The sequence below is a fragment of the Sus scrofa genome, chromosome 9 (genome assembly GCF_054392235.1).
Source record: "Sus scrofa isolate SSC_HxYL_T2T_F1_AM1 chromosome 9, Sscrofa_HxYL_maternal_Yorkshire_Landrace_v2.0, whole genome shotgun sequence".
Classification (NCBI taxonomy): Eukaryota; Metazoa; Chordata; class Mammalia; order Artiodactyla; family Suidae; genus Sus; species Sus scrofa.
Window position 1 is genome coordinate 75,131,942 of NC_139391.1, and position 27,891 is coordinate 75,159,832.

The window sequence follows — 27,891 nt, forward strand, 5'->3', positions numbered from 1 at the left end:
GGACAATTTACAGTTTTTTCTTTTCTTTTCTTTCCTTTATTTGTCTATTTATTTTTTTACTATCTGGTAACCAGAGCTGTAATAAATATTTCAGGCTATGATGATATTTTGTTCAAGGAAAATGTTTTCTCTTTTGTTTATTGCACATAATGTTCCTGAGTATTTTGAGATGTTTTTATATCACTTTCTCATTTATATTATTTGCTGCTATCATTTTCCCATGTAAATGTTATGAGAAAGAAAACAATTTGGGCTTGTGTTCACAAATAAGAAATAAACCCTAGAAATTAAATAAAAAGATTGGGCTCAACATAATTCTGACATGATGAGACCTAATAAAGGTCATAATCCAAATGGCAGCAAATGTCATCAAGTTTAAACTAAATGCTTACATAATAACCTAATTTCTTGATTAATTAATCATTACAGGTTAAATGACAACTATAGCCTTATTGATCGGTGGGGCAGAGGGAGGTTCAGTAGCAAGAAAGGAAGACAGAGAGGGATAGAGTTTTTACATCCTATATTTGCAATCACTGTTCTAAGTGACAGGTAGACACGTGAGAAGGATTCTAGCTCGGTTTTGAGTTTAAGACTGTAAGGCTGGCAGGGCTGTGTACTTCTGCCACCCAGTGAGGGCGGGGGTCGGGGTTGGGGGATGGGGACTGAGATCCAGCCTCTCTGCCGCTCCTGCCCAGCTTAAGGAAACCTGCGCTTCAACTGGGAGCTGGATAAAGACCCTTATCTGCCCGCCCCCCAAAACCTACTGTCTTGATAGTTTCCTTCCCCTAGAGAACACAACGAAATTCTTACAGCTCTCAGATTCTGCACTTTGATCTCAAACTTTAAATCCACTGCCTGCTGGAAGCTTTTTCTAGAGATTACTCAGCTGGTAGATGAATTGACAGCTTCTTCTGGCTTTCTTTGCCAGTTGAGTTTCCGTGTCTTTTACCGGTTGGTTTTATTGTCCGTGGGAGTGTTTCTTGGTTTTTTCCTCACCCTGCTTCGCGACAGTAGACTGAGGTACCGTGTGGTTTCCTCAAATAGCATAAAAATTCTTCCAAGGCAGCCCAGTTTCCAGTGCTATCCTACTCAAAATATTTATTCCTGAGGCACCCGCTACGCACCCGACTGTCCCTGGGACACGGTCTCTGTACGTTTCCTCAGAGTTTTAAGCCGCTCCTCTCCACACAAATCTGCCACCACCGCATGGGGGCAGTACACTGCGCATGCGTACGTTCCCGGCGCACGCACCTTACTGCGCATGCGGCTGTCCCCGCGGGAGCGTGCGGAGATAACATAGTGTCAGCAGCGGCCGTGACGTAAAAAGGCCGCGCGGTCTTCCAGTCTGGACAACTTCCGAGAGTCATGGTGCGCTGCAGTTGCATGTTGTTTAGAAAGGTCCGTGGCTGTCCTCCTCAACCTGATGTCAGCTCTGGTGCCTCTGGCACAACCTGATGGCTCTGGTTCGCCTTCGATTTCCTCCCTCCGCATGTTTTCTTCCCGGGGTCTTTTTCTCCCTTTTTTCTACCGTGGTTCTCTCCTTTGCATCCCTCCGGGAGTCGGTCTGGCACTGTAAGGGAGGAGAAGGGCGTCTCTACTGGGTGTGGTTTGGACAGTTGTCCAGGAACAGGGTTCAAGATTCTTCAGGGGAATCGTGTGCACGTGGAATGAAGAACTAGGTATACGTAGAGTATAGGTTCGACTTGGGGTTGGGGGGGGGGAGAGACTTAAATAATCAGTTTTCGTTTTTTTAAGTAGTAATATCTGTAACCTGTTTCATACTTTTTTTTTCCCCTCCTTTAAGTGTGTTTTTAAGAGCTTTTAAGTTTGGGTTCTAAATCTCTGAATCTGATAAATGTCGAATAGTAAAAAAAATATGCCCCAAATTGAAGGGAAGTTTAAAAACAGGAGTTTTCTTTTTATTGGAGAAGAGACATGGTTAGTAATATCCTGGTTGGTATAGCTTTACTTTATTCAACCCTCTATATTCCAGAAAATAGGCGGGCAAAAGAAAAGAGACTTGTGAAGGGTAATACGTGGGACTGTAGAGTAACTAATTCTTAAACTAAAAACAAAAAAAAAAAAACTTACTGCATCTTTTGGTGGATCTCTTACTTAGCTGTGATGCATTTCTGATCTAGCCTTACTGAACCAAAGTATAAGTTCTTCACTCCAGAGAAAAATACTCTGGCTCACCCTTAGGTTCATTGTTTATATATTCCTTAGAGACTTACAATACTCTGTTTTCATGATTACATTTGCATACTCAGATGAAAACTTCTGCTTCACATCTTTGCTGTGCAAGCATCCACTGCATTCTCAGATCTAGACTGAGATTTATCAGAATCTATCCTCATTCCTCGTCTTGAGTGTATAAGAATGGTCAGTGGAATGTATGTATGTATTTTGAAAAAAGTTCCCAGATTTTTTTTACTTAAAATTATCCCAAATGACTAAAGATGTGAAGATTATGAACTTCAGAAATTACTCTCTAAGGATTTTTGATAGCCCAAGGGGGTTAAGACATTAGATCTTTACCTGCAAGAAGTTCTTGATTTAGTGAGGAAAACATAAATAAACCTTAAATTCAGTAAATTACTTCTAAAGGTGTAATAAATTATATATAATCAAATTACTGAGAGCCCAGTAAAATCAATGGTAAGTATTGATTAGAGGAATTAAGAAAGACATCAGAAAATATGACCTTCAGGTGGGTTTATGATAGAAAAGAACAAATGACGTTGTAAGATGAAAAAGCATGAGCAGAACACCACAGGGAAGTGACAATGTATCATGTAGTATAGAGCAAAGAGGAAGAGAATATAGGAGGGATTGAATGAATGGAAATGAAACTGGAAGGGTAGGTTAAGAGCTTTGAATATAGTACTGAGAATTTTAGACTTTATTTCATAAGCAGCAAAAAACCTTGAATGGTTTTTGAGTAAAGGAGAAATATGTTTAGAGAGCAGATCCATTTTCAGAAAAATAGCTCAAGCAGTGAGACAAAGGATGTGTTGAAGAAGGAATGACTAGACTGAAAGGCCAGTGAGGAGCTAAGGTAATGTTCAAGATACTAGGGCAGTTAGTTGTGCCAGAAAGGAAAGATAGTGGGGCATTGGGAAGAGAAGCAGGTATAGTCAAACATCCCCATGTGTGGTCTTAATGACTAGATAAACTAGTTTCACTATTTGAGAGAACATTGGAGGCATTGAATTTACATAAGGAAGAGTTTGGTTTTGTTTTATGACAGGTATGACTGAGCCTTTTAATACCTAAAAACAAGGGGTTTCAAATATAAATATGGACCTTGCCCTCAGTTGCATTAGACTATAGTTTCATTATTTGAAAGAACATTGGAGGAACAGAATATACCTAGGGAAGAGTTTGGTTTTATTATATAACATGTATTTAGGTGACTGTTACCCTTTTAATACTTAAGAGCAAGTTATATATTTAAGGAGTTTTAAATAAAAGTTAAATATAGATCTTGTTCTCAGTTGCATTATACTGTTATGCTTATATCTGGTGGAGATGTCCAGCTAACTGGAATTGAGAATATCTCACCTAGGAGATGGTTACTGGTACAGACTGAGATCACCCAGAGGAGAAGGTCTAGACTGAAAAGTGGGCTAATGTCAGAGACCTTCAGAATGAGAAGAACAACGATTGATAATGAAAAACACAGTTTTAAGAGCGTTAATCTAATGGGAGAGGGAGTTTAGACTGGAGGTAAACTAAGAAAAGACAATCAATTTGACATATGGCAAGCCATTGTTTTTTTTTGTTTGTTTGTTTTTTAAGGAGTTTTAGTGGCAACAAAGAACTAGAAAGGAGTTCTAGATTGGTAAGCAATATGGTGTACACATACTCTCTCTTTTTTTTTTTTTTTTTTAAGTATGGAAACTTCATTGATAACCTGAGACTCTTCACCAAGGGAGGAAGTGGTGGAATGGGCTACCCTCGCTTAGGTGGAGAAGGTGGAAAAGGGGGTGACGTCTGGGTTGTAGCCCATAACAAAATGACTTTAAAACAACTTAAAGACAAATATCCTCAGAAACGGTTTGTGGCTGGAGAAGGAGCAAATAGTCGGTAAGTACTTACTGAATGACTTTGATTTTATGAAATTAATTACTCCTAAAAGAAGAAGAAAAAAAAGTTAAATGATAAAAATTTAATTTGTAATTTGAAGTAAATATTATTCTGCATTTGAAACTGAGCGAAAATCAACTATATTTGTCTCTAGTAAAATAAACGGTAGGTACTAAGGAATGTTTTGAAGCTTTTAAACTTTTTATCCTTTGTTCTCCCTGTGTCTTTTGCATTTCTTTTGTAGAAACAGAAGATGCTCTGAATTGAATCCCCACTGTTTTCTTTTAAAATTATCTTTAACAGTCTTCAGAAAACTTTCTCAAATCTCATCTGGTCCTCCACTCCACCACCACAAGCAGTTCTGCTAGCATCTCATAGGCAGTGCTTAAAATTTAGAGCGTGTTTGCTGCTATATCTCTTGAATGTTTTTCTTTTGTCTCTGTTTTGATTTTCTCTCTGTGACAGCAAATTCTTCCCTTTGTTTCTTGTTTATGTTTGTTGTTTTCTGTGGGACATATTATGTTGGCCTCAAAATATGAGAATTTTTCCTTTCATTGTTGAGAAAAAAAAAATTCTTAAAGCTTCCATCAAAATGCAGCCTGTGATTCCTTAGGCCTCTGTCATTCTGTTGTTCTTCCTGAGGAGGTACTGGTTTAAAGATGAGACTTTCTGTCCCTTTTTTCTTTCCTTTTCCCAAGGAAGTGTTTGGGTATATTTATTTGTCACAATAGTAGAGAATGGAATTTGGCACTTACTTGAAGGAATGTTTTAAGCAAATGATAGAGCCTGGATACAGGCTAAGCACCCTGGAATATAGAGTGAGGAACACCCCAACAACAACAAATTTATCCTGCCCCAAATATCCAGCAGCCTCCCTTGCAGGTAAAGGAATCCTTGGAGAAGTCCCTTAAATTTCTTTTGAGCACTTTTGTTTTATAAATAGACTTTATGGGGCAAATTTTCTTTCTTTTTTTTTGTTTAGGGCCACACCACAGCTGTGGCACATGAAAGTTCCTAGGCTAGGGGTTAATCAGAGCTACAGCTGCCAGCCTACACCACAGTCATAGCAACGCTGGATCCTTAACCCACTGACCGAGGCCAGGGATTGAACCTGTGTCCTCAGGGACACTGTCTCGGGTTCTTAACCCACTGAACCATAACAGGAACTCCAATGGGGCAAATTTTGAGAGTCCTATATTTGTTAGAATTTAGTAATCAAAGTTTTAAGTTCAGAATGTTGTTTTATAATTATGTTACAGGTGGAAAATAACTGCTCTTGCCTCCTAATGTAAAATTTTTTATAATTTTATAATTTCTTTTGAAAAGTAAACTTGCTGTAATTCCAGCCTTATTTTGTGCTTAAACACATTCTGTGCCACTGATGTTTAACACAGTGATGTTTAATGTTTAAATGTTAAGAAAGATTTCAATAGAATATTTACTGGGATTATGTGTGGCAGTTTTATGCAATTTAATCCTCTTTTGAGCAGTTTAAGAATAGCCAAATGCATAGTTCCCTGGTGGCTCAGTGGGTTAAGGATCCGGTGTGGTCACTGCTCTGGCTCAAATAGCTGCTGTGGCATGGGTTTGATCTTTGGCCTGGGAACTTCTACATGCCATAGGTGTGGCCAAAAAAAGAGGAAAGAATAGCCAGAGGAGTCTCCTATAATAAGTCTTTTTTAAGATCAGGTTTTTTTTTTTTTAGGTCAGTTCTTTAAAAGCTTATTTTTCCAATGGATTTTTCCATTTTTTTCTAGTATTATTTGTGTTGTTGCCATGATCTCTTCTTTTAAAATAATATTTTAGTTCATTATGAGTTAAAATGACTTTTGATAGTTAGCTTGGTAACCAAATCATTACTTAATACTTATTAAGTAATACTTATTTTTATTGGAATACAGTAGTCAAAAATGCAAATAAATAGAGATAATTTTATTTTTTCTCTATTATTTTGCCATTTAACTCTGCATTAGAAGAATTAGCTGCTAGCCATCATATTTGCTTGAAGCATCAACCATTTAATCTAGCAGGTTTTCTTTATATTAATTTAGCTTTTTTTTTTCCTTAGAGTTAGTGCACTGAAAGGCTCCAAAGGAAAAGACTGTGAAATTCCTGTACCTGTGGGTATTTCAGTAACTGATGAAAATGGTAAAATCATAGGTAAGTGTGCTTTAGGTTCTAAGGTTGTGAAAAATGTGCATTTTGTTTGAAAATTGTTTGAGAACTATGGGGAATAGCACCTCTTGAATTTCAGGATTTTTTTAAAAAGCATTTTAAGTATTTTAGCTGCTGGTTTCTAAAAGAGCTCTTAAAAACATTATGTAGAAGTGGTTCAAAATTAGCTTCTAAATTTAAAATGATTTTAGAGATACAAGTTTTAAAACAAGTAACTAGTCTTTTTTTAACTGCTTGCAAAACATTTTCCAGAGTCAGACTTTTTATAGAAACTTGATCCTTTTATTTAGCCCTTTAGATTTATAAGTCAAAATTTCACGGCATCTGTTTCTGAAAGAAAAATGTCATTAGTGATTAGCTTCACTTACTAATCTTTGCTCTAAGTATCTTTATCTCTCTTTTTAAGGAGAACTCAATAAAGAGAAAGACAGAATTTTGGTAGCTGAAGGAGGTATTGGTGGTAAATTGCTTACAAATTTCTTACCATTGAAAGGCCAGAGAAGAGTAATTCACCTAGATCTAAAACTTATAGCTGATGTAGGCCTAGTGGGGTAAGTATCATTCATATTGTTACTTTTATACTTTCAGAGAGTTCATGAATAGGAAATAAATACAAATGGTGGTTTGGGGCCAGCATTATGTCTAGTTTATGGAATTTATGTATTATTTGTATACTTTGAGAATATGCTACTAAATGTAGTAATTTTCAAACTTCCAACATAGATTCATATTTACTATTAATTTGTCAAAGATCATGGCAATTGAATAGGGTAGTGAAGAAGTTAGAAAACAGAAAACAATCAAGTACAATAGTATAAGAAGGTAAAAAAAAGTTACTGGATATTAAGGAATAAAATTAGAAATCCGAACAAACCACATTTTAAAAAGTGTATAGAAGGAAATTTTAAAAGTGGGGAGGATGATTCAGATACTTTTTTTTTTTTTTTTTGGTCTTTTCCAGGGCTGCACCTGTGTCATATGGAAGTTCCCAGGCTAGAGGTCGAATTGGAGCTGTAGCCACTGGCCTACGCCAGAGCCACAGCAACACGGGATCTGAGGCACGTCCGCAACCTACACCATAGCTCATGGCAATGCCGGATCCTTAACCCACTGAGCAAGGCCAGGGATGGAACCCACAACATCATGGTTTCTAGTCAGATTCGTTAACCACTGAGCCATGATGGGAACTCCAATTAAGGTAATTCTTATACTTGAAGGGTAAATTGCTATTTTCACCTTTCTGTATTTTCTGAAGCTTTTAGAATGAGAATATAGTCATTTACAATGAAAAACAACTTTGAAAAAGATGTTTAAATTATTAAAACATCAAAGGACTAAAGTATTTATAAAGGGTCATAACTGTATAAATACAAAACGTAATCAGGAAGAAAGCTCCCACCACTGATCAAGCTCCCTTTCACAGCTAAATAATTTACACGTTACACATCAAGTGCTTCTCAGACTGAGGATCCGCAGGAGCCACCTGGAAGAGGGTGTTAGACCACAGTGATGGGACCTGAGCAGGTTTAAGTAGCTCTCAGGTGATACTGATGCTGCCAGTCAGTAGACCTCACTTTGAAGAGAATGGTAGCAGGAAGAAGAGAGCAGAGCCTCAGGAAGCCTGCCGGCCTCATTCTAGAGTGGACAGAAGAGAAACTGAAATCAGAATCCCATCTTCTTTCCAAGTAGGGGCACAGATTACTCTCTCTCCAGTGTGGCCTTGGTGATGAAACACATAGTCATGTCCTGAAAAGGGGGCCAATGAAATGAAGATAATCATGACTCCAGAATCGAATGAGCTTGTTAGAGCATCGGATGGAGCCAGCCTTTGACTCTAACTTGGCAGACTGCCTCTGTACTCCCTAGAATCCTCCATATCAAACCTCTTGGTGGTGGCTTTCAAATACCACATTGTTTCCTATAATGATTCTGTCAGATGCCCCAAAATAGGAGGCAGGCCATGAATTCTACATCTGTTACTCACAGGGAGATCAAAAAAAAGAAAAACAAAAAAGGCAAGCATCCACTCCACAAGCTGACCAAGCTTACTCTGAGCTGACTGTGAGCGTCCTGGGGTTGCTGGGAAGAAGGTGAACTTGTAAACAGTCCAAACAGCTCCTGCCCCTTCTTTCTCTCCAGACCCACACTCCCCAGCCACCTTGGAGTCCAAAAGGAGCTAAGGAACAAAACCACACTCAGAAACTCCAAAAGTTAAGACTAACATCAAGTCTACTTCTGAAAAGCTGCTTATTTCACTATATGTGGTCTCTAATAAGTTGGCAATATAATGATGATGATAGCAGCTACCATTCATTCATTGAACATTCATAAATGCAGGGCATATGTTATGCTGCAAGGAAGCCTCAGGAAGAGACTGAAATAAATGCCCAAGAAATTGCAGAGGCCCTCACCCAATCTCCTCCACCTTGCCAGCCCATCAAGGCACTAGAGGGAAACTAGTGTTTCCTTTTAGTTTTGTTTGTTTGTTTGTTTGTTTGTTTGTATTAAAGTATAGTTGATTTACCAAAAAAAAAAAAAATCTGCAAGTCTTAATAGAGGTGCTGAGGTATCTTTAGTCAGATGGCTAAAACCGACGCAGACCGTCTTAACCATCAGCCTTATACACTGTTGAGCACAAGTTGGATTTTGCTGTGAACATTTCCCCATCCTTCATGCTGTGTTTAGGAGCTGTCCATTCTCAGTGCTGCAGACCTTGCAGTGTTGTCCCCTTCCACCACCCTTCATTCTTTAATCAAAAAATGCTCCTTAGCTGTAGGGTTTGCAGTGCTGGCACCTGACTGTAGGGAAGTAGATAGCAAGATGGAAAGTAGATAAAGGAAGGGAAAACTTCAGCTTTGCATTTCTCCTCTCCCTTTCTGTCTTTCCTCTCCCAAGGCCCACTGCAGCTTTGTGCAGTAGTCAGACAGAAGGCATAAGGAAAAGGGAGGAAATTGCTGCTCTACTGTTAAACTGCCAGTTCCACTCCTTGCCTTCTCATGGTTTCATTCTCAGCTCTTTTCATTGTCCTCTTCAGGCCTCTTGCTGCTTCTGGCAGAGCTTCACTGTATCCTTCCCCTCTTTCAATGCCTGTGTAGGTCTTACCAGCAGTGGCTTAGAGTTCACAGAGGCCCCATTCCTACTGACATTGTAACTGAGGAAGATGTGATCCTGGCATTCAGTCTTGCTGTTTGCATTTAGTTTTTGTATTTTGATCTCTTTGTAAATAGTTGCCTGCATTTTTCTGTGCTTAATTCATAATCATTAAGGTTATGAATCATAGGTTTTGTAATGCTATACATTTTTAGGAACTTAATAGGGTTTTGTGGACTTGGAATCCAGCCATTCACCTTCTCGTTTGGTAGAAAAATGCATTTCAGGTTCCATAGAGACACCTTTACAGCCTAAGAAGAGCATAATAGGGCTGAGTAGTAAAAGTGGAGTGGTGATGGGGGACTCGGTTAAGACAATCTGGGTTAGAATCTCAAATCCTCTGGAAGCTGGCTGCATGGTCTTGGATACAGTCTCTTTAATATCTTTAGTAATGGATGATGATAGTTTGCACCTTAAAATGTTGTTGGTGACTAATTGCATTTGAGGCATAACATTTGCCCTGCATTTATGAATGTTCAATGAGTAAATCGTAGCTGCTATCATTTTATTACCAACTTACTAGAGACCACATATAGTGAAATAAATAGCTTTTCAGAAGTAGACTTGATGTTAGTCTTAATTAAAGCATGATTCTTAAGCACAGTGTTTAACATGTATGCTAGTGCTTTTAAACGAGACAACTATTTTAATTTGAATACCATAAATAAGCAGATACCCTTTCAGCTGGTTTCAGAAAAGAACTAGATCTTAAAAGAAATGTATCATATAACTAATACACTTGTACTCATTTTGTCAAATCTGATCTTTGGATTTCAATGTCTAAAATTTTCATTAAGTACTTTTCAAGAAAAATCTCAACTGTCTCTGCTTCAACCATTAGCATCCTTTTTCTTCTTGTATTTTGATCTCTTTGTAAATAGTTGCATGCATTTTTCTGTGCTTAATCATTACTATAAAAATATGAGGATGTTAGAAAGACATAAGCAAGCCCAACTAGTATTAACTAAGGCAAAAATGATTGCAATTTGCTATTTAAAAAGTTATAAGAGCATGGGTATAACAGAATATAAGAAAATAATGTAGTAGTTTCCTGGTGGCTCAGTGGGTTAGAGATCCTGTGTTGTCACTTCTGTGGCTCTGATTACTGCTGTGGTGCAGTTTTGATTCCTTGGCTGCAAACTTCCTTGTGCCATGGGCCTGGCCTCCCCAAAAGGAAAATACTGTATTTCCAGGGGAAATGAGTCATTAAAAAATCTCACGTAATGTTTAAATTTATTATGGAAACATTTTGTTTTGTTTTTGTCTTTTTGGAGCCACACCCATGGCATATGGAAGTTCCCAGGCTAGGGGTCCAATTGGAGCTGTAGCCACCACCCTACGCCACAGCCACAGCAGTACGGGATCCAAGCCATGTCTGTAACCTACACCATAGCTCAAGGCAACACTGGATCCTTAACCCACTGAGCAAGGCCAGGGATCAAACCCATATCCTCATGGATACTAGTTGGGTTCATTAATCACTGAGCCATGACGGGACTCCTTATTATGGAAATGTTTTAATAAGACATTGCTTAAAGAGTTCCATTAATGGCTTATACATTTTTATACAATTCCAAATTAATATTTGCAAAATATTACACCATTATTCCAAATGAAAGTTTGGCAGAGTTTTGAAAGAAAACTTAAAAAAATTTTTAAATTTTTTTGTCTTTTTGCCTTTGCTAGGGCCACACTCTTGGCACATGGAGGTTCCCAGGCTAGGGGTGTAATCAGAGCTGTAGCCGCCGGCCTACACCAGAGCCACTGCAACGCGGGATCCAACCCGCGTCTGCAGCCTACACCATAGCTCAAGGCAACACCGGATCTTTAACCCACTGAGCAAGGCCAGGGATTGAACCCGCTACCTCATCGTTCCTAGTTGGATTTGTTAACCACTGAGTCACGACAGGAACTCCAGAAGATCTTAATTTGAATGAAAACTATGAAGACAAGAATCACATTTTTCTCATTGATTACTGTATTTTTTATGCCTAGTTTATTGCCTGATACAAGTCAGTGATCAGTAATATTTGTTTGAAAATTTTTTGAGGGGGACGATTTTAGGTCCACACCTGTGGCATATGGAGGTTCCCAGGCTAGGGGTCGAATTGGAGCTGTAGCTGCTGGCCTACACAACAACCACAGCAATGCAGGATCCATGCTTGCATCTGTGACTCTGTGACCTACACCACAGCTAACATCAATGCCAGGTCCTTAACCCACTGAGAAAGGCCAGGGATCAAACCCATATCCTCACGAATGTTAGTCGGGTTTGTTAACCACTGAGCCGTGACGGGAACTCCTGTTGGATAAATTTTTATTGAAATATAATTGAATATAACATTATATTAGTTTCAGGTGTACAGTATAATGATTTGATGTGTGTGTGTGTGTGTATAAATATTTTTTTTTTAGAGCTGCACCCACGGCACATGGAAGTTCCCAGGCTAGGTGTCTTTGGAGCTGTAGCCACCAGCCTATGCCACAGCCACAGCAATGCAGGCTCCGAGCCGCATCTGCGACCTACACCACAGCTCATGGCGACTGGATCCCTAACCCACTGAGCAAGGGTAGGGGTCAAACCCACATCCTCATGGATATTGGTCAGGTTCATTTCTGCTGTGCCACAATTGGAACTCCAATATCTGTATATATTGCAAAATAATCACCACCATATATCAACATCTGTTCACCATGTGAGGTTACAATTATTTTCTTGTGATAAGACCTTTAAAGATTTCTTCTCTTAGCACTTTCAAATATTCAGTACTGTATTATTAACTATAACCATCATAGTATACATTATATTCCCATGTCTTGTTTATTTTACAACTAGAGTTTTGTACCTTTTCACCTCCCTCACCTATTTTGTTTCCCCTACCCAACCACCTGCCTCTGGGAACCACCCGTCTTTTTTCTCTATCTATGAATTTGATTTTTTCTTAAGAGTCCACATATAAGTGATAGAATACAATGTTAGTCTTTCTTTGATTTATTTCACTTAGCACAATGCCCTCTAAGAATATCCATGCTGTTGCAAATGGCAAGATTTCCTTCTTCTTTGTGGTTGAATAATATTCTAATATATCTTTATACCACATTTTCTATATACATTCTTCCATTCATCAGTGAATACTTAGATTACTTTAAGTCTTGGCTGTTGTAAATAATGTTGCAGTGAACGTGGGGTGCATGTATTTTTTCAAGTTAGTGTTTTTGTTTTCTTTGGATCAGTATCCAGAAGTGATATTGCTGGATCATCTGGTAGTTCTATTTTTAATTTTTGAAGCACCTCTAGACTGTTTTCCATAGTGGCTGCACCAATTTACATTTCGATTTTTGGAATACATTTAATGAAAATATCTGAATGAAATTTAGGAAATAATCTCTGAAGTGGCCCCGATTCCTGGTACTTTCTTTTATCTATTGTGGACCTTTTCGAGGGATTTTTAGTAATAAAAGCCTTTAAAATAAGCATATATTTTAATCCAGTATTTCCTGATCTAGAAATTTATCTTAAGAAAGGGATCAAAGGTATGTATACAACCTCAAGGATTTAGTTAATTAGAGAGCACCCTTGAAAGGTGTTCACCTTATATAATTCAATTTAAAAAAGAGGCCAACCAACTATGAATAGTTTTTCAGTGAAAAAAGAAATCAAAACTGAATCTGATCAAGGCTTTATGTCTACCAATTTATAGAAAATCCAGGGCAAAGGGAGCATGTTAAATGACATCATGGATGTCAGCAGAAAAATCCAGACTATGGAAAAAAAAACTGCAGGACAAATGACCCAGTTTCTTTAAAAATAAAATTGCAAAGGAGAAACAAGATAGAGCCTATACCAAAAAAAAAAAATTAAAAAGACACATCATACTACCCAAAGCAATCTACAGATTCAGTGCAATCCCTATCAAATTACCCAAGACATTTTTCACAGAACTAGAACAAACAATCCAAATATTTATATGGAAGCACAAAAGACCCAGAGTTGCCAAAGCAACACTGAAAAACAAAAACCAAGCAGGAGGCATAACTCTCCCAGACTTCAGGCAGTATTACAACGCCACCATCATCAAGACAGTGTGGTACTGATACCAAAACCGACCTATAGACCAGTAGAACAGAATAAGAGAACCCAGAAATAAATCCAGATGCCTACGGTCAATTAATCTTTCACAAAGGAGGCAGGAACATAAAATGGGAAAAAGACAGTCTTTTCAGCAAGCATTGCTGGGAACCCTGGACAGCTCTATGCAAATCAATGAAACTAGAACACACCCTCACACCATGCACGAAAATAAACTCAAAATGGCTTAAAGACTTAAATGTAAGACAAGACACCATCAAACTCCTGGAAGAGAACAAAGGCAAAACATTCTCTGATATCAACCTTATGAATGTTTTCTCAGGGTAGTCTCCCAAAGCAACAGAAATAAAAGCCAAAAATAAACCAATGGGACCTAATCAAACTGACAAGCTTTTGCACAGCCAAAGAAACCAAAAGGACGCTTACAGAATGGGAGAAAATAGTTTCAGATGATACAACTGACAAGGGCTTAATCTCTAGAATATAGAAGCAGCTTATACAAGTCAACAGCAAAAAAGCCAACAACCCAATTGAAAACTGGGCAAGAGACCTGAATAGACATTTTTCCAAGAAAGATGTACAGATGGCCAACAAACACATGGAAAAATGCTCAACAACACTGATTACTAGAGAAATCCAAATCAAAACTACCACGAGATACCACCTCACACCGGTCAGAATGGCCATCATTAATAAGTCCACAAATAACAAATGCTGGAGGGGGTGTGGAGAAAAGGGAACCCTCCTGTACTGTTGGTGGGAATGTAAGTTGGTACAACCGCTGTGGAAAAGAGTATGGAGGCACCTTAGAAAGCTATACATAGAACTACCATATGACTCAGCCATCCCACTCTTGGGCATATATCCAGACAAAGCTTTCCTTGAAAAAGACACATGCACCCACCTGCATGTTCACTGCAGCACTATTCACAATAGCCAAGACATGGAAACAACCTAAATGACCATTAACAGATGACTGGATTAGGAAGATGTGGTATATATATATACACAATGGAATACACAATGGAATGGAATACTCTTTTCAGCCATAAAAGAGAACGAAATAATGCCATTTGCAGCAACATGGATGGAACTAGAGACTCTCATCCTGAGTGAAGTAAGTCAGAAAGAGAAAGACAAATACCATATGATATCACTCATATCTGGCATCTAATATATGGCACAAATGAACCTTTCCACAGAAAAGAAAATCATGGACTTGGAGAATAGACTTGTGGTTGCCAAGGCAGAGGGGGAGGGAGTGGGGTGGTTGGGGAGCTTGGGGTTAATAGATGCAGACTACTGCCTTTGGAACGGATAAGCAATGAGATCCTGCTGTGTAGCACTGGGAACTACACCTAGTCACTTATGATGGTTCATGCTAATGTGCAAAAATAGAATGTGAACATGTATGTGTAACTGGGTCACCATGCTGTACAGTTGGAAAAAATTGTATTGAGGAAATAACTATTAGAAAAATAAAAATTAAAAAAGACACATCAACCAATTAAAACACACAGACCTTGTTTGTGTCCCTATTTAAACCAACTTTTAAAAATATATTGAGACTGTATTAGTATTTCTTGAAGCTAAGATGGTGGCTAAATGGGATTCATTTTCCTCTCTAGTTCTGTATATGTTTGAAAATGTCCATCTAAAATGTTTTTTTTTTAAAAATGCACAAATAGGAGTTCCCGTCGTGGCGCAGTGGTTAACAAATCCGACTAGGAACCATGAGGTGGCGGGTTCGGTCCCTGCCCTTGCTCAGTGGGTTAAGGATCCGGCGTTGCCGTGAGCTGTAGTGTAGGTTGCAGACGCGGCTTGGATCACGCGTTGCTGTGGCTCTGGCGTAGTCCGGTGGCTACAGCTCCAATTAGACCCCTAGCCTGGGAACCTCCCATATGCCGTGGGAGCGGCCCAAGAAATAGCAAAAAAAAAAAAAAAGCGCAAATAAATATGAGAAATATTTTGTTATGTTGGGTTAGAGATAATGATTGCAGGTATTTTTTAAATAGTTTCTTTTTGGTTTTTTTTTGACATATATATTTTTTTATGTAGTTTGATTCACTCTCAGCACTGAAACATCTTTAGTGTTCCCCACAAATTTACCATTACCTTTTTCATAAGTAGCTTTTGTTCCTCAAAGTTTTCAAGTTTATTTTAAGTTCATATTCTACTTTTAATCCCAGTGAATTTCAAGACGTCTCCTTGAAATGTTATGAAATCAGAGACAAGTAAGTGTTAATAATACTGATATTCATTGTAACGTATAAATTTATTTTCTCATTTTAGATTCCCAAATGCTGGAAAATCCTCTTTGCTAAGTAAGATTTCTCATGCAAAACCTGCAATTGCAGATTATGCATGTAAGTATAATTTGGTTTTTTTTTTTAATGTGTGAAGGTAAATTTTTAAAGAGTAATCTTTCTTTAAGTATGAATAAAACTTAGAGTAGCCATCATTTGAAAATTCTTGTCAGGTAGAATACATGGATTTCCCACTAATCTTTGCTCTCTGAAGTTCTCAGCAAAGTTTCTAGTACTTATTAGACACTTTGTTGCATTTATTCCCCTGTTGCCTAATAATTTATTTGGTTTAGTTATGATTTCATTAGCATCTACCCTTTATGAAACCCTGTGATAAAAACTAGGAAGGCAGAAATGAATTCTTTCACTCACTTAGTAAGTATTTATTTCTAGGAACTACAAAAGGTCTGGGGTTTCAAAGACTGGTACGCAGAAGTGAATATTGTTTTGACTTTTGTTGAACTTACAAGTGGGGGAAGGCACATATCTCACTAATGACTAAGAGAATATGATATGGTTCTGTGAAAGAATGTAGGTGACTGCTTTAGATTTCTTTGGGGAAGTGTGATGCTGGGGCTGAGATATAAGTAATAAACGTGAGTTAGGAGTTCCCATCATGGCTCAGCGGAAACAAATCTGACTAGCATCCATGAGGACACAGGTTCGATCCCTGGCCTTGCTCAGTGGGTTAAGGATCTGGTGTTGCCGTGAGCTATGGTGTAGGATCAGATTCCATGTTGCTGTGGCTGTGTGTACACCAGGGGCTATATAGCTCTGATTCGACCCCTAGCCTGGGAAGCCCAAAAAAAAAAAAAAGGGAGGTGATCAGTGACAGACACTGGAGGTGAAGGGATTTCAGAGAGAGGAAATAGCATGTACTCAAAGATTCTGTGCTGGCAGGGAGTAGATTTGTTTGTCTAGAGAAAATGTAATAAGAGAAAAAGGGATCAAGATGAGGCTGGAGATGCAGGTAGAGACCTATCATATAGGCCATATAGACTGTATTTGATCTTTACCTCTTAAGAGCAGTTGGTAACCTTTTAACAAGGGATAAAATGATTAGATTTGCTTTTCAAAAAGATCTTTTTGCATGTATTATAGAAAAATGGATTGGTGTGGGACATAAATGGATTTGGAAAAAAACGTAGAACTGACTATTACAATAGCTGAACAAGATATAATGGAAGCTTAGATTAAGAGTAGTGAGAGAATATGGTAGGATCTCTGTCATTAAGCAAAATGACACAGAATGGCTTTAACCTGGAAAATAAAATTAAACCATTCTAACATTAGACTCTTAGAAAGTAAAGTTAATTTTGTACTAACTGCTATAAATCACATGGCCAGAATTTATTGTTGTAATATAGGGGACTCTTGAGAAGGAAAGAGAAAGAAAAGCAAAAAGTCATAGGAAGGAGGCTAGTGCAAGATTGATGTAGCTTGAAGATGCTTTTGTAGATTGTAAAAATCTATATTTGTGTTTTTCAAAGTATATCAAAGGTAATTAATTATACCTTTCCTTTCAACAAATGAGAACATAATTTGAATTAGATTGTTCTCAGATAGGAAACATTGTTCATTTTATACATAACACTAAGGCAATTTTGAGAATAGAAGCATTTATTTTCTAACCTTGTTTTATTTATTTTTTTCTTAAAGTTACAACATTAAAGCCTGAACTTGGAAAAATTATGTATAATGATTTCAAACAGGTGGGTATTTTCAAAGTAAGATACTTGGTTAGAAATGAAAGTACTTGCTTTGATACTTAGACTTTAAAATAGTTAACAGTTTCTGTGGTGTTGGGGGAAAAAGTAGCAGTGTTTTGTTTTTGATGAGTGAAACCGTGATCAAATCAATTCTGCTGAGCATTATCAGAGTAAAATATTGTATAAGATTATAACTTCTTTATTTTTTATTTTTATTTTTTACAGTTTTTGTCACTGTTTTTGTTTTTATTACTCAATGAATTTATCACATCTGTAGTTGTATAATGATCACAACAATCCGATTTCACAGGATTTCCATGCCACAACCCAAGCACATCTCCCCACCCCCAAATTGTCTCCTCCAGAGACCATAAGTTTTTCAATGTCTGTGAGTCAGCATCTGTTCTGCAAAAAAGTTGTCTGTCCTTTTTTCAGATTCCACATGTCAGTGAAAGCATTTGATGTTGGTGTCTCATTGTATGGCTGACTTCACTTGGCATGATAGTTTCTAGGTCCATCCATGTTGCTAAAAATGCTGGTATTTCATTCATTTTAATGGCTGAGTAATATTCCATTGTGTATGTGTACCACTTCTTCTTGATCCACTCCTCTGTCGATGGACATTTAGATTTTTTCCATGTCTTGGCTATTGCAAATAGTGATGCAATGAGCATTGGAGTGCATGTGTCTTTGCAAGTCATGGTTTTCTCTGGATAGATGCCCAGGAGTGGAACTGCTGGATCAAATGGTAGTTCTATGTTTAGTTTTCTGAGGCATCTCCATACTGTTTTCCACAGTGGTTGCACCAATTTACATTCCCACCAACAGTGTAAGAGACTTCCTTTTTCTCCACACCCTCTCTAGCACTTATTGTTCGTAGACTTTTTGATGATGGCCATTCTGGCTGGTGTAAGGTGGTACCTCATAGTGGTTTTGATTTGCATCTCTCTAATAATGAGTGATATTGAATATCTTTTCATGTGTTTTTTTGGCCATCTGTATGTCTTCTTTGGAGAACTGCCTGTTTAGATCTTCTGCCCATTTTTTGATGGGGTTGTGTGTTTTTTTGGTATGAAGCTGCAGAAGGTGTTTATAAATTTTGGAGATTAATCCCTTGTCAGTTGATTCATTTGCAAAGATTTTCTCCCATTCTGTGGGTTGTCTTTTTGTGTTGTTTAGGGTTTCCTTTTCTGTGCAGAAACTTTTAAGTTTGTCTAGGTCCCATTTGTTTATTTTTGTTTTTACTGTCATTACTCTAAGAGGTGGATCTGAGAAGATGTTGCTGTTGTTTATGTCAGATAGTGTTTGGCCTATGTTTTCCTCCAAAGTTTGAGTCCAGTTTGTCATTACAACATTGATTGTATCTTCATCTTCTTAGTCTGTTCTCATTACAAGTCCGTATTTTACTTCCATGTTTGATTATTGACTTTTATTTCCCAAAAACATTTTCTAAAGTTCATGGAAGTAATTTTATCCCTTCTTACTCTTTAAAAAAATTGTTTTAATTTAATGAGATCTTGATCTTAACTATTAAAATTTATTTTTCTTTGATAGGGAAGAACTACAGACCTTTTGAAAAATTAGAACAGAAACAAATAAAAAAGGAAAATAAAATTTTAAGAATATGTAATACATGATCACCAGTTGTGTTCCTTGGTATTTACCCAAATAAATGGAAAACTTATGTTTAATCAAAAGCCTGCACACAGATATTTGAAGCAGCTTTATTCATAATTGCCAAAACTTGGAAGCAACCAAGATGTCCTTCAGTGAATGAGTGGATAAATAAACAATGTATGTCTCAATAATGGAATATCATTCATCACTAAAAAGAAATGAGTTTTCAAGCCATGAAAGGACACAGAAGAACCTCCGATGCATATTACTATATGAAAGAAGCCAATCTGTAAAAATTACATACTGTATGAGTTCAACTATATGGCATTCTGGAAGAAGGCAAAACTGTGTAAATAGCAAGAAGATCAGTGGTTACCAAGGATTAGGGGGAAAGAAAGGCTGAATAAACAAGACACAGAGGATTGTTAGGGCAATGAAACTATTCTGTATGATACTATAATGGCAGATACATGTCATACATTTGAGAAAACCCACAGAATATATAATACCAAGAGTGAACCCTAATGTATGGACTTAAAGTGATGTATTGATGTAGTTTCATATAATCTACTGATATAATTCAAAAGATATAAAAGATGTATATTTATTTTATAAGAGTAGTTTAACAGTAAAAGTTCTTTAAAACTTCAATTACATAGGATATTAAATAATAATTAAAATTATCAGTGCAGGATCATATGAATTTAGAGAACAATAGCTAGAGGAAAAGAGAACCGTTCTTATTAATTTTTAGGGATAATCAGGAGAGAACCTCTGAAGAAAATTTCAGGACATGAGACCTCTTTATGCACATTGCTTTATCATGTAGCTACAGTTTTCTTTAAATCTGAAGTCAAGCAGTGTGTGTAGAGCAATGTTTTGCATTCCTTACTACACATCAGAAACCATATGGGTATCTTAAATACAACAATGATAAATGAAGACTTGGCCCGAGAGATTTGAAACCAAATCTTTGGGGGTAGGACCTGGACATCTGTAATTTATAACAGTTCCTTAGATGATTATGATGTGCAGTGAGGTTTGAAAACCACAACTTTAGAATAATGATTTATAACTCTTATCACCTCCAAAAGGAGTGTAGGATCACTATTTCCTTTACTTTTTAAGAGTGATCAATAGTCTTCATAGAATATTAACAGTAAAGGGACAGTGGTCCCAAGCAACCAGTTACATATAGAATTAAAATCTTAAAAGTATAAAGGTATATTATATTAAGTAAGTATCTGCTGAATTAATATCCTTATACATATTTTGTTTGTTTTGGTTTTTGGTTTTTAGGGCCGCACTTGTGGCCTGTGGAGGTTCCCAGGCTAGGGGTCGAATCAGAGCTACAGCTGCCAGCCTACGCCACAGCCACAGCACCACAGGATCTGAGCCACGTCTGCGACCTACACCACAGCTCATGACAACCCCAGATCCTTAACCCAGGGATCGAACCCACAACCTCATTGTTACAGGTTGGTTTCATTTATGCTGCGCCACAACAGGAACTCCCTCTTGTATACTTTTAAGAATTTAGAAAATTGAAATTCTTTGAAAAGTTCATAATGAGCAATATAAATTCTCTAAAGAAAATTTATGTGATTAATAAATGTTAAACTAAGCCTTAAATTTTTTATATTTTTATTTTATTTTTTTTCCAGCTGCCCAAGTGCCAAAAAATTATGCTTCCAAAATCTCTTTTTTTTAATACTGGTTTTTATTTTTTTCTCAATATAGCTGGTTTACAGTGTTCTGTCAATTTTCTGCTATACAGCATGGTGACCCAGTTACACATACATGTTCACATTCTATTTTTGCACATTAGCATGAACCATCATAAGTGACTAGGTGTAGTTCCCAGTGCTACACAGCAGGATCTCATTGCTTATCCGTTCCAAAGGCAGTAGTCTGCATCTATTAACCCCAAGCTCCCCAACCACCCCACTCCCTCCCCCTCTGCCTTGGCAACCACAAGTCTATTCTCCAAGTCCATGATTTTCTTTTCTGTGGAAAGGTTCATTTGTGCCATATATTAGATGCCAGATATGAGTGATATCATATGGTATTTGTCTTTCTCTTTCTGACTTACTTCACTCAGGATGAGAGTCTCTAGTTCCATCCATGTTGCTGCAAATGGCATTATTTCGTTCTCTTTTATGGCTGAAAAGAGTATTCCATTCCATTGTGTATTCCATTGTGTATATATATATACCACATCTTCCTAATCCAGTCATCTGTTAATGGTCATTTAGGTTGTTTCCATGTCTTGGCTATTGTGAATAGTGCTGCAGTGAACATGCAGGTGGGTGCATGTGTCTTTTTCAAGGAAAGCTTTGTCTGGATATATGCCCAAGAGTGGGATGGCTGAGTCATATGGTAGTTCTATGTATAGCTTTCTAAGGTGCCTCCATACTCTTTTCCACAGCGGTTGTACCAACTTACATTCCCACCAACAGTACAGGAGGGTTCCCTTTTCTCCACACCCCCTCCAGCATTTGTTATTTGTGGACTTATTAATGATGGCCATTCTGACCGGTGTGAGGTGGTATCTCGTGGTAGTTTTGATTTGGATTTCTCTAGTAATCAGTGTTGTTGAGCATTTTTCCATGTGTTTGTTGGCCATCTGTACATCTTTCTTGGAAAAATGTCTATTCAGGTCTCTTGCCCAGTTTTCAATTGGGTTGTTGGCTTTTTTGCTGTTGACTTGTATAAGCTGCTTCTATATTCTAGAGATTAAGCCCTTGTCAGTTGTATCATCTGAAACTATTTTCTCCCATTCTGTAAGCGTCCTTTTGGTTTCTTTGGCTGTGCAAAAGCTTGTCAGTTTGATTAGGTCCCATTGGTTTATTTTTGGCTTTTATTTCTGTTGCTTTGGGAGACTACCCTGAGAAAACATTCATAAGGTTGATATCAGAGAATGTTTTGCCTTTGTTCTCTTCCAGGAGTTTGATGGTGTCTTGTCTTACATTTAAGTCTTTAAGCCATTTTGAGTTTATTTTCGTGCATGGTGTGAGGGTGTGTTCTAGTTTCATTGATTTGCATAGAGCTGTCCAGGGTTCCCAGCAATGCTTGCTGAAAAGACTGTCTTTTTCCCATTTTATGTTCCTGCCTCCTTTGTGAAAGATTAATTGACCGTAGGTGTCTGGGTTTGCTTCCGAAATCTCTTGATGTCAAATCCACACATAGAGAAAATGAGTTGCCTTACATGTGCCACTCATGACAGAAGCCCATTTTTCAGCCTTAAAATTTTTAGATTGTTAGATTAATAAGTAAAAATGGGATGCTAACTTCTGATAATAAAGGATTTTGATTCTTTAAAAAAGGTGTCAAATTTATAAAGATGCAGTGGTAATCACAAATTAGGAACTGTTTGTAGTTGAAATATGAAAAGTGTTGGATGTAACTTGACGTTTTCATTTATTTTTCTTCATTATCAAACCACTTAATTTTGTTTTAGATCTCAGTAGCTGATCTTCCTGGTTTGATAGAAGGAGCACATATGAACAAAGGAATGGGCCACAAATTCCTCAAGCATATAGAAAGAACTAAACAACTACTTTTTGTTGTAAGTCACATGCATGTCAGTGTAATGTTCAAATGAATGTGAAAATCAATGAATTTAGTTTTCCTTGAATTTTTTAATAATAAGATTTAAAGATAAGGTAGTAGCATGTATTAGTCTGCTAAATCTATTTAGATAGGGGTCAAATACTGTTAGTAGTCTTTGCTTATAATATGAGGATGGAAATGGCATTGTTTGTCCATGAAAATTTAGCCATATTTGTCAGATTTAGTTCCTTAAGATTTTTAGTTTACTAAGTTACATAGTATCACTCTCCTACTACATTTCTGGTGTTGAGTTATATATGAGTTTATATTGGTATAGTCTTTCTGTACTAGTTTCTCATTCTTATTTATAGTTATCTTAAAACCAATTTCTCTTATTTTGAATTACTAAATTATCAATAGAGTATAATTGGGAAATTATTCTTACCTTGAGATAGTAAAACATTTTAAAACAAAAATGTACAACAGTTGTTCTTATGTTAAAGGCTTTCTCTTTCCCTCTTTTTTTTTAGGTCGATATTTCTGGATTTCAGCTTTCTTCACAAACTCGGTATAGAACTGCCTTTGAAACCATAATACTACTTACAAAAGTAGGTTTTCTATTTCATATCTGATCTAATTTGTAGGCACATAGGACTGTATGAAATAAGAACTGTCTGAAAGTAATATAGACATAGTAATTAGAATATATTCTGCCTCTACTTTTTAAAACTTTGATGTCAAAGAATTATCTAAACATGTTGTATTTAATCCTTTGATATTTACCCACTTTTCAAACTGTCGTAATTAATAAAACTTCCTTGATTCCACATCCCTATCACATACTTCTTAGGCCATATCTTGCTTAAACTTTTATCCTATTCTTAGATTATTTCTCAATCTATTTTTTAGTCTTCGAATACCCAGATATTTTGGCTGTGCTTTCCTCTAGATCAGCTGCCTATTAGACTTCTTTGACTGTATGCCCCATTAACTTCTCAAATTTAATATGTGTAAAACTGAACTCTTTTTAATTTTTTTGTAAATTCTCCAGCCTCTCCCAGAACTTCACTGAGTATGTAAGCCAAAACCTTGGCAGTAGTGATTCTCTCTTTCTCATACCTACATAAAGCCCTATCCGTTTTACATCCTAAATTTCTCTGAAATGCAGCTGCTGGTCCTCACTCACACTATTACATTTATCAGCCCTTCTTATGAGAATGTGGTATGTCTTGCCTATCTCTCCTTGCTTCCAGTCTCACCTCTTCCCAGGCCATTTTTTATATGGCAGCTAGAGTGATCTTTGTTGAAGAACCAGGCAGATGTTTATTCCCTGCTTAAAACACTTTGATGTCTCCATTGCCGTTAGATTAAAGTCTTAACTGGAGCATGATTTATGAGGTCTGGCAAGGTTGGGTCCTACCTAACAGTCCATCCCTATTGTTCCCCTTGCCCCCCAAGCTCCTTACATTCTGTATTCAGCCATATGATTTCTCTCTGACACAACATGATGCTGTTTACCCTCAGGACCTTTATATCCTATTTCCTTTAGCGCTTATTGCCTGTTTTTCATAATGCTGCTTTGAACATTTGCATACAGGTTTTTATATGGATATGCTTTCATTTCTCTTGAGTGTGTACCTAGGAGTGGAATTGCTGGATATTATAATTTTCTGCATAACATTTTGGGAAACTGCCAAACTGTTTCTCAAAGTAACTGCAGCATTGCACCATCTTACAATCTTACTAGCAATGTATGAAGGTTCCAGTTTTTCTACATTAATGTCAACACTCTTTATTGTCTTTTTTTAGCCTTTCTAGTAAGGATGATGTTATGATTTGCATTTCTCTAGTGACTAATGATATTGAGCATCTTCTCAGATGTTTATTGGTCATTTTTATGTCTTTGGAGAAATGTCTATTCAGATTCTTTGCCCATTTTTATTTTTTATTTCATTTTATTTCATTTCTTTTTTTGACTGTACTGTGGCATAAGGAAATTCCTGGGCTAGGGGGTTAATTGGAGCTGTAGCTACAGGCCTTGATGGCAACACTGGATCCAAGCTGCATCTATGACCTATGCTGCAGCTTGATCTTTGCCTTTTTTAAATCAGATTGTCTCTTTTTTTTTTTTTTTTTTTTTTTTTTTTTTGTCTTTTTGCCATTTCTTGGGCTACTCCCACGGCATATGGAGGTTCCCAGGCTAGGGGTCGAATCGGAGCTATAGCCACCGGCCTACGCCAGAACCACAGCAATGCAGGATCCGAGCCGCATCTGCAACCTACACCGCAGCTCATGGCAACTCGGATCCTTAACCCACTGAGCAAGGCCAGGGATCAAATCTGCGTCCTCATGGATCCTAGTCAGGTTCATTACCACTGAGCCACAATAGGAACTCTTAGATTGTCTTTGAAGCACAGGGCTTTAAATTTTAATGAAGTCTCCTTTGTCAGTTTTCTTTTGTTCATGCTTTTAGCGTCATTACGTAAGAAACAAAAATTGCCTAATTCATGACCACAAAGATTTATTCCTCAGCATACCTACCTTTTCCAAGAATAGCATTACATTATCATTATTCAGTTCTGAATTTTATTTATGTGCTTAATAGAAGTTCAAATATCTGTATTTGGCTCTAGACACAAAGTCACAATTGTCTCCAGGATTTCGTATGACCTAACATATGCCCTAACCAGTAAGCATTTTCTGCATTTCCTTTGTTGGTTAGTTTTGTGGTTATTGGGTCTTAATGTATTGCAGAGATGTGAATGGGCCCTAGACCACCTAGGCCTATTTGGTAAAGAAAGACATTATTAAATAGGTGACTTATATAGATATTTAATAAATATCTATCACAGATATTTAAATTAATAAAATTATTTGGTTTTTGTCTTTTGATTAAAAGGAGTTGGAGTTGTACAAAGAGGAACTTCAGACAAAACCTGCTCTCCTGGCAGTTAATAAAATGGACTTGCCAGATGCCCAAGATAAGTTTCAGGTACTGATGAACCAACTCCAAAGTCCTAAAGGTAAATCCATTCATGTATTTAGTGCAGATTTAATGGATACCTACCGTTTGCAGAGAATGTTAGGCTCTAGTCGTTTGCAGAGAATGTTAGGCTCTAGTCGGTGGAAAAGTAAACAAAGTCGCTCCTCTTTAAAAAAAGTGTCTTTGAAGAAAGAGCAAATGCAATCTGATACAGTTAAATAATATTGTAATCAAAAAAATCCTGTTTCACAATGTGTAATATGAACAGTAAGTTAGAGGAGACAGAAAAAAAGAAAGATTAATTTGAGCCAAGAAGGTCAGCCATCATCAAGAAGTAAAACTTAAACTGGGCACTTAAAGAGTTAATGGGATTTGGAACAGAAGAGGAAAAGTCAGCATCTACCTGTGAAGACTTTTAAATTTTTTCACAAGTTCTAAAACTTCTTTCCCCCTAGTACATCATGAATTTAAAAACAGGGCTAATAGATCTAAAGAGGTATGTATTTTTACACTGCCAGCGCTATAGGTCTCTGAAGAGTACTAATCTTCTAAAAAATGCTCGAGTCCCTTTGTATGTGTGGCACAGAATAACAGATGCTGTTACTCCAAAAGGACTTGTTTGAAATTTGTTCCTAAGTGGAGTACTTCACTTAAAGGAATTTAAAGGGATTCTTCATAGTTTGGAATATCGACCTTTGCAGAACACTCTTCTGTAATGATGATGCTCTTATTTATAATATAGTAGGACTAGCAGACAGCACCAGAAGATCCTCTCTCCCCTCTCAAAAATCTCTCCCCTATGTAATTTACATATTGGAGCTGTCCTTGAGTTAATAAGTTGCTTTGGAAATATAATTAGTCCCTGGAATTAGTAAATAGTCTTTATTCCATAATGTCATTTGCTTGATGTTATTACATTTTTTTTGTTGGCTGGTCTTTCAGAAAAGGGAATTTTTAGAGGTGCTAGAGGGATGGTAACTCAGGAGTTTGTGGGTATTTGGGGCCATCATAAAACAATGTAGGTCCACTCTGTAATAATCCCTGTTATTATCCTCTAGACTTTCTTGGGGGTGAATGAGTTTTAGAAACCAAATTCCATGTTAGCTTGGCCGGTCTCTAACCAGCTTTTCCAGTTCATCATCAGTGTTGTGCCATCTCATCAGTATGCCATCCCTTCTTCTGTTGCCTTGGTGTCAGGGAAAAAAAAAATAGTTATCTATTTAACAACTGTCAGGCCCTATGGGATGATAGATTGGATTCACCTGAAATGATCTCTCCTTGAACTCTTTTCAATTTTAGTATGGCTCCTAGTACCAGGAATGGTTAAGCCTCTACTTTAGGACAGGTAGAGGCTACCTGTATGCTGAGGCAAGCTAGAATATCCCAAATCATAAATGATATCAGAGAATCTGTGTGGCCTTACTTTATGAACTGCCCCCAAACAAAATTTATTGCTTCTAGAAGTAAATCTTCTTTTGTGATTCATCTTTTATTAATACTTAATTTGGTTTAAAATATATTCATGCAACAGATATTTACTAAACACCTATTATGTGCCGAGAACCTTACGTGTTCATAACTAGTAAAAGCCAAAGGTTCTGAGAGCTTATTAGAGAAGGAAAAAAGAAATGTAAAATGCCAAGTTTTCAGTTCACTGGTTCACAAATGAAACCTCTAACATAGTTTTAACTTACTTTCAAAGACAATGAAAGTCAGCTTAGTTTTGTGGTCTTTGTTTCAGATTTTTTACATTTATTTGAAAAAAACATGATTCCAGAGAGGACTGTGGAGTTCCAACACATCATCCCCATCTCTGCAGTTACTGGAGAAGGAATAGATGAACTAAAGACCTTCATAAGGAAATCACTGGATGAACATGCCAACCAGGAAAATGATGCATGTCATAAGAAGCAGTTGCTTAATTTACGTATTTCTAACACAATATCTTATAGTGAGCCACCATCAAATACCGCTGTTACTAGTCCCAGAATGGATATAACTTAAATTAAAAGTGGTGTTGAAACTGTGTTCATTTGAAAGCTTTTCCACACATATTTTTTAGAAGTTTAGTTGTTTCTACATGATGGTGTCTGTGCCATCATTTAAGAACCATACTTTTAAAAGATGTTTTATAGCTAAATCCATCAACAGTGAAAAAGTAACTGAGGACTAAAAACGGCCCATCCACCTATAATAAAATCCTCTGATATTCCTGTA

General features: G+C 37.1%; 2 protein-coding genes and 1 non-coding gene across 17 annotated transcripts in view; 1 reads left to right on the top strand and 2 right to left on the bottom strand.

The window, feature by feature from the left end:
- FAM237B (family with sequence similarity 237 member B) overlaps nucleotides 1-1,382 on the bottom strand; it is a 32,358-nt gene extending 30,976 nt beyond the window's left edge. For 3 of the 12 annotated variants that reach the window (XM_084976995.1, XM_084976992.1, XM_084976994.1), the window contains exon 1: nucleotides 814-1,227. Coding sequence is in view for 6 of the 12 variants with exons in the window: in XM_021063367.2 (XP_020919026.1) it covers nucleotides 1,128-1,266 (139 nt within the window). In the remaining 6 variants the exon portion in view is untranslated. Of the gene's footprint in view, nucleotides 1-813 lie in introns of all 12 variants that reach the window. The other 9 variants (XM_013979678.3, XM_013979677.3, XM_084976997.1 and 6 more) reach the window with 6 other exon arrangements.
- GTPBP10 (GTP binding protein 10) lies at nucleotides 1,352-27,891 on the top strand. 4 transcript variants are annotated; one of them, XR_014815753.1, is made up of 10 exons: nucleotides 1,352-1,401; nucleotides 3,899-4,092; nucleotides 6,161-6,252; nucleotides 6,674-6,818; nucleotides 15,800-15,873; nucleotides 17,473-17,525; nucleotides 19,077-22,707; nucleotides 23,222-23,299; nucleotides 25,591-25,714; nucleotides 27,416-27,891. XR_014815753.1 is itself a non-coding variant. In XM_005667580.3 (10 exons), the coding sequence occupies exons 2-10, from the start codon at nucleotides 3,953-3,955 to the stop codon at nucleotides 27,676-27,678; spliced, it is 1,077 nt and encodes a 358-aa protein (XP_005667637.1). In that variant the 5' UTR covers nucleotides 1,352-1,682; nucleotides 3,899-3,952; the 3' UTR covers nucleotides 27,679-27,891. The 4 variants fall into 4 exon arrangements, 3 of the variants coding, with proteins under 3 accessions (XP_005667637.1, XP_005667636.1, XP_003482716.1); XM_005667580.3 differs by having other exon boundaries at nucleotides 1,352-1,682; nucleotides 22,600-22,707; XM_005667579.4 differs by having other exon boundaries at nucleotides 1,352-1,466; nucleotides 22,600-22,707.
- On the bottom strand, nucleotides 22,286-22,376 carry LOC146399983 (U11 spliceosomal RNA). The gene has a single exon (XR_014816968.1). It is a non-coding gene; the product is annotated as a U11 spliceosomal RNA (small nuclear RNA).

Coding starts and splice junctions, on each gene's coding strand:
- GTPBP10 (XM_003482668.5), top strand. CDS start 1,369: ATGGTGCGCTGCAGTTGCATGTTGTTTAGAAAG. Junction 1,402..3,898: donor GTTGCATGTTGTTTAGAAAG/GTCCGTGGCTGT, acceptor TTTTTTTTTAAG/TATGGAAACTTCATTGATAA. Junction 6,253..6,673: donor TGAAAATGGTAAAATCATAG/GTAAGTGTGCTT, acceptor TCTCTTTTTAAG/GAGAACTCAATAAAGAGAAA.